This window comes from Coccomyxa subellipsoidea (genome assembly GCF_000258705.1).
Source record: "Coccomyxa subellipsoidea C-169, whole genome shotgun sequence".
Classification (NCBI taxonomy): domain Eukaryota; kingdom Viridiplantae; phylum Chlorophyta; class Trebouxiophyceae; family Coccomyxaceae; genus Coccomyxa; species Coccomyxa subellipsoidea.
In genome coordinates this window covers 610,884-627,168 of record NW_005178036.1, presented here as the reverse complement: position 1 = coordinate 627,168, position 16,285 = coordinate 610,884, and the positions used below count along the sequence as shown (strand labels likewise).

General features: G+C 51.8%; 3 protein-coding genes across 3 annotated transcripts; 1 reads left to right on the top strand and 2 right to left on the bottom strand.

Annotated features, from left to right (window-relative positions):
- Positions 1–480: 480 nt before the first annotated feature.
- COCSUDRAFT_36425 (SRP54-domain-containing protein) lies at positions 481–6,032 on the bottom strand (the record flags this gene model as incomplete). Its single annotated transcript, XM_005647925.1, has 9 exons — positions 481–606; positions 1,145–1,368; positions 1,798–1,981; positions 2,838–3,099; positions 3,708–3,964; positions 4,692–4,843; positions 5,075–5,216; positions 5,430–5,624; positions 5,832–6,032. The coding sequence occupies 9 exons, from the start codon at positions 6,030–6,032 to the stop codon at positions 481–483; spliced, it is 1,743 nt and encodes a 580-aa protein (XP_005647982.1).
- A 1,476-nt stretch (positions 6,033–7,508) lies between these two features.
- On the top strand, positions 7,509–9,087 carry COCSUDRAFT_36424 (MT-A70; the record flags this gene model as incomplete). Its single annotated transcript, XM_005647924.1, has 5 exons — positions 7,509–7,524; positions 7,705–7,841; positions 8,060–8,209; positions 8,475–8,675; positions 8,998–9,087. 5 exons carry the CDS (start codon positions 7,509–7,511, stop codon positions 9,085–9,087), a joined length of 594 nt encoding a protein of 197 aa, XP_005647981.1.
- Positions 9,088–11,019: 1,932 nt separating this feature from the next.
- COCSUDRAFT_41684 (hypothetical protein) lies at positions 11,020–14,757 on the bottom strand (the record flags this gene model as incomplete). The annotated part of the gene is made up of 9 exons (XM_005647923.1): positions 11,020–11,071; positions 11,159–11,385; positions 11,845–11,957; positions 12,309–12,402; positions 12,959–13,163; positions 13,556–13,688; positions 14,052–14,127; positions 14,251–14,301; positions 14,749–14,757. 9 exons carry the CDS (start codon positions 14,755–14,757, stop codon positions 11,020–11,022), a joined length of 960 nt encoding a protein of 319 aa, XP_005647980.1.
- Positions 14,758–16,285: the final 1,528 nt, after the last annotated feature.

The following is a 16,285-nucleotide window of genomic DNA, read 5'->3' as shown; positions in this document are numbered from 1 at the left end:
TATGCATATGAGGGAAGATTCCGATCCAAACCGAAACTTCTGTAAAGCGTGATTGAGTATGGCTTTTCATGAGATTTATAAATTATAATTATAATTTTATAGCAGGGTGCTTGCGCCGTTGACACAATACTCTCATCCACTTTCGCATGGCAACATCTGACATCCCTTGTATTCATGTTTTCGAGAAATTTTAGAGCAGAGGTTTGTTATGCATATCACACTATGTCTTGAAGATCTGTCAGAGTCAGTTTGCCCGGACAAAACGTGTACAACCACAATACTGTAGGGCAGTCCCTGACACAACAGCAACACTCAACAACTTATTACTTTCTACCAAGCCAACAGACTGCACCTCACTGAATTCTAAAAACCGGCCAGAATTTGCAGGCCCAGTGATCTACATGCCAGAGCCCTTCGTACGGGACATCGCTGGCAGAACTCTGCCCCTTGCTGCTCCCTCAAAGCAGCGGCCCTGCAGCCTCACTTGAGCAGGCTGCGCACAACAGACTTGACGTTGAGGCGCTTGAGGTCTACGTAGGTCTGGCCGCAGCCCACAAACATGATGGGCGCCCCGGATGTGTACACCATGGACAGCGCGGCCCCCACCTGCACCAACAAACCACTGTCAGGAGCGGTACATGTAGAATGCATTGTCCACAAATGAGTGCTGCACGTACTTATTGTGCTGCCAGGACTGCGGCAGGACATCTCCAGCTGTGCCAAGTTTCACAGAACAGATAAGAGCACACATCTCCCAGCACGAATATCCCTACTTCCAGCATGCCAGTAGGAGTGATGTCTTGGGAGATTCATGCCCTTTCACCCTGCCACACATTCCCAAACCCAACAGCCACTCCTCTTGCGATCTCCAATGCCACAATATCATTTAGCCAGGAAAAATATGCGCAGGAGAGATATGCGCACCACTGAACTGCAGGGGTCCCACTCCAAATCACCAAATGTAGGGATTGCGCATTGAGGCCATAAACTCACATCCAGGAGCGCGCTACATTATCATCGATGGTGTCAAACCTGCTCAGCAGTACACGACCCGGCCGAGCCGCACGCAACAGCCTGGCATCTATTAATTTTGCAGATCTAACCAACATCATGACACAAGTTTCCACTGGCGTTATGATAATACCTTGTCGTCGATGGTGTCAAACTTGGTGAGCAGGATGCCGTCGATGGTGTGTGCGGTGGCGGCGTCCGTGGCCAGGTCGGACAGGCGCTGGTTGAACTTGGTGAGCTGGTCCACAGCGTCGTTGCCCACCAGGGCTTCCCCCACAAACAGCACCAGGTCGGGGGAGTTGACCGTGATCAGGTTGCTCAGCGCGCGCATCAGTGGCTCGTTGTCCTGCATGCGCCCTGCAGTACCAGCAGCTTTTTAATTCAAATTCTGTCAACGGCAGCATCTTCAATTTCAGTTTGAAAATTGCCATTGGAGGGCGCTCAGGACTGCTGCGGTGCAAGACACATCACAAACTCTTGCCTGTGCAGCCATAGGCCAACCTTGGCATTATGAGCAACTCCTGTGCTGGGCACTCTTGCATTCTGCGTTTTACAGCAGGACTGGAGCACTCTTCTTCGCGGCCATGTGCTTTCCTGACAAGCTCGACACATGGGGGCCAAATTAGTAAGCCTCAGCTTGCCCAGCTGCCTGATCACCGAGACCAGGTCTCAACAGGATACACAACATGACAGCAATGCGAGCTCCAAGAAGGGGAGAAGGGCTGCCTCTTTGAAGGGCACCAAGTCGCGCTTCAAAAACAGTAGAGGGAGGCAAGGCTGCTGTACCGGCGGTGTCGACGAGCAGCACGTCTTTGTGGGAGCGTTCGGCGGCGCGCTGGGCCTCGTAGGCGACCTTGGCCGGGTCCTTCTCGTAGCCGCGCTCGTAGAGGGGCACCCCCAGCCGCGCGCAGTGCGTCTTCAGCTGCTCCACCGCACCGCTGCGGAACGTGTCGCACGCCGCTATCATCACCTGCGCGCGTGCACGCATTCAGATGTTCATCCCAATCTTAAGATATTCGGCTTGGTCATGCCTGGTGGTCAATGCTTTTGGGCCTCCCGTCTGCTGTATTATGGTGGCTTTGATTTGCACCTTAAGTGAACTGGAGGCCATGCCACAGATATAATATGCAAGTAGCTATGCCAGTCTCTGGCATTGCCGCCATCTCTGATAGCAGTTGTCTCCTACCACATTGATGCAACCCTCAACCTGCCGTTGTGATGGGTGCATCCTGCCTGAGGACGATGACATGTGGCGAACAAGGCCCCAGACCACCGCACATTAGCAGACTTTAAGAGGCGCCAGCGGGACAATTGCCATTTGAATGCAGATTTGCAACATGCCTCTGAAGGCGTGCTGATGTGATATTGTCGGGGGCTAAGGGACACTCGACCCACCCTGACGATATCCATGCCGGCAGACTATACATCTATTGGAGACCAGGGCCACAGGGAAGATTCTCCGACGTTTCTGCTGTATCAAGTCCTCTCATCAAGCATCTGTCAGGTCAACTGTGCCTCTGGCATCAGGCAACAGCATAATGATATTGCAATCTTTACGATATATACTGTATGTTTTGATAAAACAAGTGGCGCCCGCCATGGCCAATCGACTCGATGGAATCTTGCTTCTTGCTTGCTTTTTAAAAAGCTGGCTGAATGCTGCTCTATAATTATCATTTACCCCTGACTCCAAGGGGTATATGATAGAGAAATTCCGGGGTGGCAAGTGATCGCAAAGGCAGATCGACCTGAGGTCGATTGGCCTAAAAGTAGATTTAAAATGCTGCAGCCGCGAGACAGGAGGACACAGGTCTGGGGGCGCGCACCGAGACTTCGTTCTGCAGGAGCCAGTAGGCGATCTTGGCGAGGTTGGTGGACTTGCCGACGCCGTTGACGCCCACGAACACAATCGTGTAGGGCTTCCCCCGCGCCTTGGCCAGGGCGATGTCCCGCAGGATGTCGATGGATCGGCGCGGCGTCAGGATTCGGTGAAGCGCCTGCTCGACGGCCGCGCGCACGGCCGATGAGACGCGCGTGAAGCTGCCCAGACGTTGGCCCTCCAGGTTGGCTGCCACCGACTCCACCACCCTGGAACGGTGGAACACTAGGTCAGGGGTGCACATGGGTTCACTATCAATACTCATGGTACTCGCTGTTCCTGCCAACAGGCAAGGGGCGCCTGCAGACAAGCTGCATTACAAGCTGCCAGCATCCTGCCCCTTGTTGGACTCGCCAGATCCAAACTGGGGTTCAGCAGGGAATTGATGGCGCGGAATCGTCTGCGTGCTTCAATTCTACGAGGAGTAACCTCACAGCCATAGAGTCGAGAGAGATCCACCAGTGCACATACGGCAGCGCATATCAGCAATACTGCAATATTTTGAAGGCCTAAAAATGACAGGTGCCGAGTTGATAATCTTGACATTGGGGGTAGCTGCAGGCAGCCGATTTGCCATCAAATGGAGGTCTGGCTGACATGGCCTCCGAGCAGAAAATGGTCGCGAGAATGGTGCAGAGACCCAACTCCTGCTCGGTCTACCTCAACAGCCACACCCTCACCACATGACAGAACAGCTATCTGCCACAAATGAGAAAACCTGCACGCGCCAACTGCTGTCTGCCGCAGATACGTGATCCTGCAGGGGCCGCCAAAGTCATCAAGTCAAACAGGACAGCGCTGGTCTGGTGAGCCGCACTTTTCAGCGATGCCCTCGGCGACGTTGCGCTCCATGAGCTTCTTCTTGAGGCCCTGCAGCGCCGGCACGATGTCCTCGCGCGTCAGAGCCGCCGTGCCCACCACGCTCGTCGTTATGTTGCGCACGAACGAGCCCAACAGGCTGCTCGCTCCCTTCGCCGCCCGGCCCTTGGCACCACCCGCCTCTGCTGCCTCCTCTTCTTCTTCTTCTGCACAGACAGCGTTTGTTTCTGAATAGATTCTGTTCAGGCCTGACCCCTTCCTCAGACCTTCCATAACCAGCTTGCTTTGTGCACATGCAGGGAATGCCTGGTTGGCTAGCATTCACATCGATAGACCTCCCTCTAATCAAGGGTTGAGCCGAGCTAAACTTCCATCATGGCCGGCATAGATGTGTGAGGCCCTCTTGTGCATCCATTTGTGTCTACGCATGTTGCTTCCACTTGTGTTTTCACCCTCAACCATGAACCTCAAGCGCAAACAACAAAGGAGAGAAAAAGACAATTGTGCTCTTCCTGTTCGCACCTTCGTCCTCGGTGTCATCGTTCACATCATCGGCGTCGTCGTCGACGCGCGATTTGAGCGTCAGGTCGGCCATGGCCGCGATTTCGGGCTGTGCCGCGCCGCCGTCCGAGTCAGCCGCCGCCTTCTCCGAGTAGTCCAGCACCACGTCCTCCTTTGCCTCATCCCCCCACTTGCGCGCCACCTGGGCAGAAGCCACCAATTCTGCATAGAACCTCTTTGAGTATAGGCATGCGCACTGTCACATGAGCCAACATGCAAACAGCGCTTGTGTCCCTGCATGTGCCCTTGAAGGAGGTTAACTAATGCTGATCATTTGTGCACCCTGAAAGAGATCAGCCTGGGAAGCATTTGGGGAGCTATATGGTCATTAAGGGTGCTAAATGTCACTGAAAATCTCCACATTTGCAAGTGGGTCAAGACTGATCGAGGGTGCACGCAACATAGTTTGCAGAGGCTGCACCTTCTGCTTAGGTTTCTTTGGCTCGTCCTTCTTCTTCTTGTCCTCCACAGCAGTCTTCTTGCCGCGCTTGGCGCCGGCCGATGCGCGCTTGGCCAGCTTGCCCTTGATCGTGCTCACGTCAAACGCTCCCGCCTCGTCATCCCCGTCATCTCCTGTTCAGTCATGCATGCCAATAATTACTCGTTCCTGCTTGTTACCTGACTTTCGCCACTCGTGTGTCCAAGGAGGCAGGTCATCCCAATTTTGGGCTGTCATCTCTTCAAGGGAAAGCAGATTGTGCCAGCTTTGAGATCGCTGTCCCATAAGTTGGGGCTTTCAAGAGACTACAGTGTCTGACACATTACATTGTGTAGGAAAACACTGTGTTGACCAGGGGGGCGCACCAGAGCTGTCCTTGTCGGTGGTGCCAGGGGTCAAACTCCCGTTGGCGACCGCTGAGACAGGCACGGTCGCGCCCTCCGCATCGCTGTCGCCACCCTTCTTGCTGCCTATTTGATCGCTCCCCGCCATGCTTTTATCCACCCCCTACAGAGCCGAGCTGAGCATTGATGCCCCATTTTACCTCACTGAGAGAAATCCCTCACATTGAAACTGGGCAGGGATCAGCCAAGCTGATCCCCATCAGGCTATTAGGCTCATGAGGGTACTTAAGGCTTTCTGTGAATGGGACAGGGCTGCTGATGACAGACAAAAAAGCATCAAGTTCACCTTTCTAGGCAGGGGCGGTTTGGGTTGTACTCCCCGCTTGTTGGCATCTGCTGCACCCTCCAGTTCTGCACGCGCCTTCTCGAAAGAGTCTGTGAAGGCGGGATAGTCAAAGCACTTGGGCTGGTAGTGCTTGGGGAACTCTGCCTTCATCCTCTCCAGCAGCTCGTCCACATACAGCAGCTTGAGCGCCCTCTGATACACCGCCACAAACACCAGCCCCAATCCCTGCAGCACACATCATGTGGCCACCTTCACAGACTCTCCTGGAATTCCCGGGCATCCCCAATCTGCACTTTTGTGGGCTGCTTGAACGTTGCTTTGTTCCAGCAAGTTGCAGAAGAACTTCGTGGGAACACCTTATTGCTTCAATTCTTTCTAGAGAGAGACAGGTACAAGGTATCCAGGACAAGTTTGAAGACAAGAAGCACCCACATTGTGCAGTGTCCATTTGAGGCTGTATGCTGCCCCATTGGGCGGTGTGTAGGTGAAACTGCTCTCCCCAGACCGCTCCTCCAGTAGCCAGTTGCGAATGAGTGCATCCACGGGGTTACCCCTCAGCGCAGTGCCAGACATCAGGCTCCACGTCCATAGAAGTGCTCCACCCTTGGTGAAGATGCAGACGTAGTCCAACATCGGGCTTCACAACTGCACCAATTGATAAGGAGGCAAATCAGTCATTAGCACAAGTATCCAGACCTTCGGTGAGACTGTTGGAACCCAGTAGCTATGAAACTCTTTTCAAACAGTTCGCAATGCAAATTTTGGTCAAAGAGCTAGATACATCTTCGTTTTTGTGTACTCTTTGATTACTGTCAATCAGTCCATCTTCCTGCTTGTCAAGATTGTCCTTGTTTAGTCTGATTTGCATAGAAAGCATGCATAGTCACACCTGTAGCACCCTTCTATCTGAAGTGCTGGCAAAAGCCTCTGTGTCGATTCGAAGGTCTATTCTACAGAATTTATTGATACACAAGGACCTGAAAGAAGTTCATTTCCACACGACGCCCGGGTGGAGTTCACAAGGAAGCTGGTGGTGGGCGCGCGTTGCAGGCGTTCCTGCTCCTTTCGGCAAAATTTCCGACAGCTGCTTGACCAGGCAGGTCTCAGTTTCCACAACTCAGGAAAGGCAATCATTCTTATAACACCCTGAAGTATCTGAAACCGGGGACATGCTCGTGCTAAGGCAGAGACCTTTGGTGCTGGCTGCACGCTATGATCTGGCTCTCTGACACGACAGCTGTTTTGAATTGTGCAGAGGAGATTGGCAAGCACTACAGACAATACACGCCGCTCGCAAATCAATTCAGCCTTGCGAGTCCATACCAATCAAGTACTCCTTCAGCAGGCCCAAGTGTTGATCCTGCAGACCAGGGCTACCTTCAGGAAGCTGCTGATGGAGCACACGACAATGGGGTTGCATCTACTCCAGCTCCAACAGGAAAGAGAAAAAGGAAGAGAGGAAAGGTGTCAGAGCACGACATTGGCGCCGAAGTCAGACGTGAAGAAGCGAACAAACGCCATGCTGACCATGAGCAGCTTCTGCTCGATGCTTACAAGCTATTCAGCACATGGGTAGCGAGCAGCAAGGAGCACATCGCCCATCTTGGACCCTCGAATAGCGAGTCTGATCCGAACTCACGCCGTACTGCACCTGTGAGCCAGCAGTTACCGTGCCTGACCAGAGATGAGGCAAGACAGCCCTCCCCTGCATGCCAATCAGAACAGCCGGACGCAGCTGCACAAGACTTTGATCTACTGGCGCTATCGGAGCTCAGGAAAGTATTGAAGCCCAAGTTCCAGTACCACAATAGTGGCAAAGAGGTTGACCTCTTTGAGACCCTCTTAGAGAACACCGATGAGGCTGAAAGGCTCGCCACAGCTTTCACCACAGCAGTCGTGATCCCTGCTCGCAGCCGCTTCCTGATATCGGACGTCACTCGCCTTCAGCCCCTCCTTGCAGGTGCTTCCCAGTATTGCAGGTGATTGCTAGTGTTGAATACTTCCCATGGCCTGTTCTGCGCACAACTGTGAAAAGCCATGCCTGAGCCAAGCCCTCAACTCACTGGCTGTCATGTTGCCTTGCCATGGGTGGAGCAGTCAAAATAAATTATGAGCAAACATGCAAGTGTCCTCGGGAGTGGCAGTGGTTCTGGTCTGACTGACATTTTGGTCCCTTCGTCAAAATGTCTAGTTTTGGCGTGACCTGTCATATGTGTTCCTCCAGCAGCATTTGACCCAAATCAACGTGATGAGCATGCAATATGCCAACATAAATTAGTAATCGTTGGAGTATGGTGGAATTCAGGTGCACCCGAAGGCGGCTATGACTGCATTGTGATGGACCCGCCGTGGGAGAACAAGTCAGCCAAGCGCAGTGGGCACTACCCCACCCTGCCCTCCCGCCATCTGCTCAGCATCCCCATCGCACGCCTGCTCAACCAGGCAAGCCGCAATTCACTCCCAAAATCAATCTGACCCAGCTGTTTTATCAGGCCGCTTGGTGATAATCCTAATTTGCAGTCAATGCCTGCTCAGACCCTTTCCTCCAGTGATTAAGAATTTTGGGCTTGCAATTTCGCCATATCACAATATTGGGAGGGGCATGTGCATGTGGTAGAATGGTAACTGAAAATGACGCCTCGAAAAAGTATTATGAATAGCAGGGAGGACTGCTGGCGCTGTGGGTGACTAACCGGGAGCGGCTGCGCCGATTTGTGGACCAGGAGCTGCTGGCGAAGTGGGGCCTGGAGCAGGTCGCTACCTGGTTCTGGCTCAAAGTGACCAACAGCGGCCAGCTTGTGTCTCCCCTGGTGCGCCCTCTGCGCTTCAGACAGGCCCTCAACGGACCATATTGCACAGTGTGAGAAACAGCCCTTCAGTGACTCTCAGCAGCTGGGGCTCAGAGGTTTGTTGGAGCTACATATAACAGGGTCAGAATTGCTGCAGTTGGTATTTGAAGTGCACGTGGGTTTCATAGCGGCCATGCAAGTGCAGTGTTACTGCTGTCAATAGTTCCTACACTGCATCACAGCTGCCTCGAGGCTGAATGGAATGTGTCTTATTTGTGCAATGCAGGAGGTGGCGCACCGGCGGCCATATGAAGCTCTGCTGCTGGCCCGGCTGCGCCCGAGCGCCGCGTCAGGGAGTGACACCAATGAAGAGGGTCGCGCAGTGCGCAACATGGTGTTTTTGGCTGTGCCGGGTGAGCACTCGCGCAAGCCGCACATCGGTAGCTTGCTAGCGCCGCACCTGCTCGCGCAGCCGGCCTGCCTCGAGGTGTGCCGACCTCTGTCAAGCTAATTAATACGTAGACACATGGATGCAAGTTCAGGCAACGAGCAGAGCGTCAAATGGTCCTTGTGAAGCGCTTATCCCACAAGCCACCTCCTGCGTGCCACTGTCTGTGCGAATTTTTGCCATGCATACAGATTGTGGGCTTGCTTTTACTAACTTCCAGGGAGAAAGAGAGGGGGACACGACTCTTGCCAGGAATTTGCAAGGATTTTACCTCTTGAGGGGCGTGTCTGCTACAGATAAGAGCTGGATAAAGGCGTCCAATGTGACTGAGATGGTGTCAACGATGCTCTGCTACTTGCAGATGTTTGCCCGCGAGCTGGCGGCTGACTGGACATCCTGGGGGAATGAGGCGCTGCGATTCCAGACACTGGACCATTTCATAGACAAATAGATTGTGTACTTTGCCACTTCATCTGACTTAGATGTGTTGGGAAGCCATGGCCCAAATGAGGCATGTCCGCGCTCTCCTTCAGTCCTGTCCTGGTATGTTTTGCTGCATGCAATGGTGCCTGAAAGCCATGTGAACACGATAGTTGTAATTGCGCTGAAATATCACAGAAGGTGATCTCTTACATGAGAATAGGGAACCCTAATCTTGTACTCTTCCTCGATTCTTCATTTCCCTTTCTCAGCTGAAGGGAAGGCATCAAATCCGTAAAATTATGGCATATATTGTTTCCGAGGCTGAAATCCTTTTTGTCCCTGTCCCTTCCGTTCATTTGTGGTCAAGCAGCAGCAGCGTGATTATTGTTTTCATTTAAAAAGTCCGTTCTACGATCACCTGAAGGAGAAGCGGACTCTTTTCCCCAAAACCAGTCTCGTTCGTGTCTCTTCACAAAAGGTAGCTATTTGTTGGACTACTCTGTACATTCATTGTCGTGGTTTTCTACTGGCTTGATTCTGCTCAGCAAAGGAGTCTTGCACGCTTTTCCACCCATCGACCAAAAAAAAATCCGTCTTCAACAAGTAAGTGTGACAAGTAATAGTTTACCTGCAGACCTTCGCCAGCAAAAGAACCTATGGCGGAAGGCGGAGCACAAGGAGAGACCGTGTACGTTGTTACAGATATTTTCACCCGAGAAATGGACGATGCAGCTGGAATGACTGCAAGATTCATGGTGCTTTCAAGAGCAAGCAATTGGCACAGGAGAGGCGCGACAGAAAATACCAGGAGGCGATCATGGAATTGTCATAATCAAAAGTCCCTGTGCAGATGTGGAGCTCTGGTGAAGCGAAGACAGTCCGTATGGACCCAGAAAGAGCTGATACGTATGAGACTGCAGTGGTGGATATCATTGAAGCAAGGCTCGAGTAGGACAGCCTATCCTGTTCAAAAGGAAGCACCGCTGAGAAGTCGTGACAAGGCTCATATTGTCAAGATATCATAATTATACGCCTGCGCTGGATCGAGCCCTAACTACTTTTTCAAGCTGCTAAGGCGTTAACAATGGCTATCAAACTTTACTTCCAGTAGCAGTGTGCGCATTTTCACTGTAAGGCTGTGAACTGGCAGGTCCCGGATACGGGTACTGCACATTGGCAGGCACACCAACGACTTGATCATTCGGACTGTTAAGGATAATTATTTGGCTGAGCATCTGCATACTGTCCTTCGCCCTTACTGTAGGCTTGATTTGGATATTGAGGCACCGACGGCCCTGGCTGATAGCTGTAGCTTGGCCTGCACAGCACCACATGCAACTCTTCTTCCACGATGCAGTTAAGTACACCAGTGATGCTATCTTCCATCCAAATTGACAGTACACTTGCTGCAAATTACCTTGAGTATGGGCATGTCTTGGTCTAAATTTTTGCATGCAAGGATGACACACGCTTATGAGAAGAGCAGGGCGACAAAAGGGACTCACCCTTGCGCATAAATATATTGCGGGGGTCCATAATTCTGCTGTCCATAGTTCTGCTGTTCATGATTCTGTTGTCCATACTGCTGGGCCATCTGTTGTTGTGGAGGATACTGGGCATTGTAGCCGGGGTTCTGCATGCCACTATAGCCCACCGGTATATTGTACCTGCGACAAATTCCACTGTGTCGATCTGCACATTGGGGCTCATGCTCATGGTGACTGAGTCCCTTTAGAACCTTCTCATCTGAAGAGTTTCAACTTTCTGAGCACGCAGCTGAACAAGCACCGGCCCTAGGGCACTTGAATGTGGGCGTGTTTGTGCCGCACAGTCTTGCCTGTGCGGGCATGATCTGATTTTATTGCCAGTCATCAAGATCATGCATGTGTTGCACAGCACTACAAAAAGATTGAAATTATTTCTAGTATTTTCAAGTCTGCCCTAATTATTACTACGGTTATTACAACAATATTATTATCACGCGCTTGTGCTGCCAAGAGGCGAGGTGCGTCCTGCAGACAAGCTGCAGTTCAAGGCTGCCACAATTCTACCCCTTTCTGGACTAAAAGAGAAGACACGCAAAACAGGTGCAGACACACCTCTGTGAAGCGCTGTACAACAGGTTTTGCATGTACCCCTGCGGCTGCCCGTTGTTGTGCTTGTTGGCACGGCGCACAAGCAAGCAGCAGCAGCAACACGTGGCCGCTACAGACACGGTCAGCACGCATCCGATGACTAACATTATGATACCGGTGACCCGCGTGTACGCGGCCGGGATCCCAAAGCCGCCGCCGCCCGTCAGCATCAGGTACTTCAGGTAAGGATCCTGCGAAGTCATGTCCCAGCTGTTACTTAGTACCTTTAATTACTAACTTATGACTTATGACTTAGTAATCTTCAATAATGGTTTTGCCATATTAACGATTATTTTATTATCAATCACTGAGTACTCTTTGAAGCTGTCTTTGATGCAGGGCATGAAAACGCTCAAGGTGATTGCACCCATTCTCGACGGGCTGCAAGTCTTACCCTTTCCATGGAACGCATGCATACACTTGTCCCTGCTTTCATATTATTATTACTATTTTTACACGCTTTTCCTGCCGAAGGCAGGGTTTGTCTGCAGACAAGCTTCATGTAAAGGCTGCCAAATTTGTACCCCTTGTTGGACTCGCCAGATCCAAGCAAGACCCAAGCAAGACTGCTTTCATATGACCTCTGATCATGAGGATGCAAGGCATGATATTCACGCTAGGAGCGACAGGTGAACTGGAAGACAAAGCACCTGAGCTGATCTCAGCATGACCTCAACATTCCACTGGCTGCCATTGGTGGCGCCCCCCAAGCTGGCTTGCTGGTTTGGCTGAAACTGGCCTCCGCTCACAAAGCACCCTTGGCCTGCATATGAAAGCTCAAGAATCTCATTAGTCCGCCCAATCTAGAAGAGCACCAGAGGAAATCTGTCCCATGCTTGTTATGGCCTGCCCAAATGCAAAGCGAGCTGCATAAAACAGGGGCTGGGGGCTTGAAACAATAGCAAATGCACAGGTAGATGAAGAGTAGAGAATTTGAAGTATCTAAGCAAATGCCTACGTGCGGACCCTCTAGTCCACATTCCATGTGAAGCACAGGTTTGCAGACTCCTCATCATGATTGCAGGCTTCCTACACCTACAGCAAGTGACTGACAAATTGCTCATCAGAATGCAGGACTCCAGAACCACAGCAAACGAGTGACAGAATTGCTTACCGGTTGCTGGCTGCGGCGCAGTGGTGTTTCCTCTGTGGATGCTCGGTTTGGCAGCACTCACAGGTGACGCCCTGGCGCAGAGCCTCAAAAGTCCCTGCAAAGGCGCAGCCGCACAGCGCGCTCAGCACACCTGAGACCCTGTCAACACTGTGCAGCAGCTATGCACAAGACCATGACTAAGCCTCAGAGTAAGTGACTGCCCACAGCTGTGCTCGGCATGGCAAAGGAATCACGCAACTCGCAGATCTCCCGTCAAGATGATAGGGGAGCAGATTGTCAGCTGGCGGTGGCCCAACATTCAGGCGATCCCAGTTTTTAAGGAGCTTCCATATGCAGAGCAAGGACCTTTTCCGGGCAGCGACCGAGCCTGATGTTGCAAACACACCAGGGGGGGAGGCGCGGTCTGAAAGATTAATCTTGTGAGCACAGCGCTCAAAAGGGGCAAGGTCCCCCCTCCAGCCACATGTCAGCTTGCGGTAGGCCACAATCTACAGCAAGTTGGTTTCACGCAGTTGAGCGGCGCGTATCTCAGCAGCCACACTGTAGAGTCTCAGGCTTGTTACTGCCGCAGTCTCATTATCAAGATATCTGTAACACATGATCACCAGAGCACAGACCGTTCAGACAACGCAGGCAAGTAATGCACGCACCGTAGAGACGGTGCATGTGGAGGCAACGGCCGACCAAGTGCCGCCGTGGGCCGCGCATGCGTTGGGGCAGCTCTGCAGCGTGCAGCTGGAGGAAGCTGGAGGGCTGCTGTGGTAGCGGTTCACCGATGAGGCAGACACGACTGTGTCTGAGGACAGAGTCCCCCCGGCGCTCAGTGATGAGCTGGACGGTGAGCTGGACGAGCACCTGTTCAGGCAGAGGGGGTCGTTTATATAGGTTCAAGATCTTCAGACTTTGGGAAGTCCGAAACTTGGGCAGGGCAGAATCTAGGAGGCATGCCTGAATGCATCCAGATCACGCAGCTTGGAATTGCAGAGATAATTAAGAGTCTTCTGCTTGCCAATACCGTAATTCACTTTTGAAAGACCTTAGGAGTGCACACTTGAGGCAATATCACGCAATATTGTCACAAAACTCTGCTGGTGCGTGAGAAGTGAAGCTTTCCAACATGGCTGCCTACTCTTCACTGATTGGCAAGTACCCAGAAAGAAGGTTTCCAACCTTGATAAGCACATGTAAGTCCACAACTCGGCAAAAATCCGAGTTTCACAAGGAATTGGCTGAGTGGAAGTGCGCACTGTGTGTATGAGCCACACTGAAGGTTCTGGCTGGTGAGTGTGGTGGAGCTCTTGAGTGGGCTCTCCACAGTCACAATCTCAGTCCCGCTGCCGCTTGCTGCTCCATTTAAGAAGCGAACCCGCAGGGAACATCCTGCGATAGGCAGGCCAGCACAGTCACCTTCCATTAGACCTTGTCATACCCTTTCCCAGGCCGTCCCCGGCTGGCGGGGGGCGGTATAAGTATTGAGCACCATGCCCACAGTTGGTTGGGTCTTGCTTGGATCTGGCGAGTCCAACAAGGGGTAGGATTGTGGCAGCCTTTGACTGCAGCTTGTCTGCAGAACGTACCTTGCCTTTCGGCAGGAAAAGCGTGTAATACCCTTACCAGTCCTTTGCAAAGATTGTCTGAACCGAGCCGTCTCAACCCCAGTGTAAAGCATATGGAGGCAATCTGAAAGGAATTGCAACAACAATTCTGGAATGTAATGGGTGCAGGCTGTTTCAAGAAACGCACCTTCTGTGTAGGCCAGGCCAGCGGTCACACTATTGGAGGGAGGAAAGACCGTTCTGAGCTTCCATTGCTGCCATGCCTGCGCATGCACATTAACCCATGTTATGAAAGTGTGGTAGACTGTAAGGCCGCAGTCATGTAAGTGTTGCAAGCATTGTGGAATGTTTCTGGCAGAAAGCATGGCTTGGCGCATAGTGCATACCTTCACTTCTCCAGCTGTGTCTGGTATAACATCTGCATTCCCCGCAACCCCCTGCATTCAAATAGACTCTCGCCTCAACACAAGCCACAAAGGCCACTGCAGCTTCAGTGATGCTTTAGTGATGCGCAGCTTCGTGGATAGCGTGTTGCTGAGCGATTCGTCCATGTCAGCAAATAGTGGTAGCTTGCCTGTAGATTGACATCATAGTAGAAAGCAAGGGCCACTGAAGGGCAGACAACTGCACTGTCCCCCTGCACAATGGACATCCTGCAAGGAATTACAAATTCTCGGTGCAACTGATTCTTGTGTCTGGAACTGCACTTGGACGAGGCAAGCCATGTTCTACTGTGGCTTTGCATGCTTTACAGCAAGGCACGGCAATGCCAGCGTTTCAAGAAAGCGAAATGCTGCACCTTGCATAGGCTTGCAAGTTTGAGAAGCCTGAATAGCCATAGACCGGCTCCTCCGCCCACAATTTGGCAAAGTCATTCAGTTGACCTGCGGCATCATGCTGAAAAGAACTCACGCTGCTGCCAGTTCTTTTGCAATGCTTTCTTGCCCCCCAGAGGATGCTAGCACTTACTGATGCAGCTCGATGGGCAGGTGGCAAGGCCTGGTGTGTTGCTCACCAATGCGTGAGCTCCTTGAACTTCTGCCGCTTTGCACAATTATGAATGTGCCAAAACCTGCATCGTAGAACCACAAAGCAGTCAGGCGTCTGCAGGTTCGGATGTTTGTGTCAAGCATCAAAACGCTGCTTACCTATGAGGATTGGGCCAGCTACGATGAGGAGTATCACATGGCAGACAGCATGCTCCACCCGTGTACATATTCTGGACTGCAACCATCATCATGCGTTCAGGCAGCTGCTCTGTATGTGCTTAGGGCACGGGACCTAGATGTTGTCATAGGCGGAGAGGAACCCAACCGACTGAACACCTCAAAGTCAAATTCATCTTGATGCAGTGACTAAACAAAATTGTGAGAATGAGGGGTCCTCCTCCACCCCGGAACACACCATCGGGGCGATGCCTGCTCCCTAGGTGCCGCCTGGCCCCTTCAAGGACTTACGGCTCATCCCTTCACACAGCCGGCCCTCTTCATCATACCTGAATTTTCAAATTAAGGTACATCTACTCGATGCATCGGGAGGTACACCAACGAGAAGAGCGCATGGGGCTAAAAATAGAACTTTGCTTTGAGTGACCCGCTTTGAGTCTGGGGCGCCGTCGGACTGCTAAAAGTTCAAGTTCGCAGACAGCTTTGCTTGATCACCGACGGTGCGATCCTATAAGGATCCCTGTCCCAATAAGGGCTTCTCTTGCAGATGATGGATCCGATATTGTTCCTTGTATGAGAAATGGAATAATGCCCATTTTTCAGCCCATTATCTTTAGGGGCGCAGGACCAGCATCCCAGATTTGGGAGGACGGTATCATTGTGACTTAGTACAACAAAAGGAACCCTAAGCTGCTTCACAGAAGGTAGATTACAAGATAAACTTACGCACGTGAAGTGTTGACATTCAATCTGCATACATTGGAATGACGAGCAGAAATAAAACAAGATGATTCTCTGTTCAAGCGACACCAGTTGCTATGAAGACAGCAAGGCAAAGCGTGCAAATTCAACAGTGAATTTCAAAGCAGTTTTGATGATTTTGCGAGTCTATGTGTACTTCAAAAGCACTGTTAATTTCCTCCATGCTCTGGTGTAGAGGTACCCAGGATCTGGACCTCAGAGCCACCCAAGGGATTGTGATGTTGTGTCGATTCAGCTGAAATATCGGCTAAGATCGGGACCGTTGAGAGAGACTCTTAACCTTCTCAGGCGGTGCATCAACATCACCTGAGAAGGGTTGAAGCTCGGTGCAAAGAGGGCTGGCAAATGCTGCCATCCCTCACATTGCTGTGCAGGGCAGCCGTTGTCATTGCTGTCACATTTGCAGCTGCGGTGAAGGCTCAGAGTCCTCATGCAAAGACAGCCAACGTCCACACAGTGGTGCCAGTCGAGTGCACCCATGGCTACTTTGAGT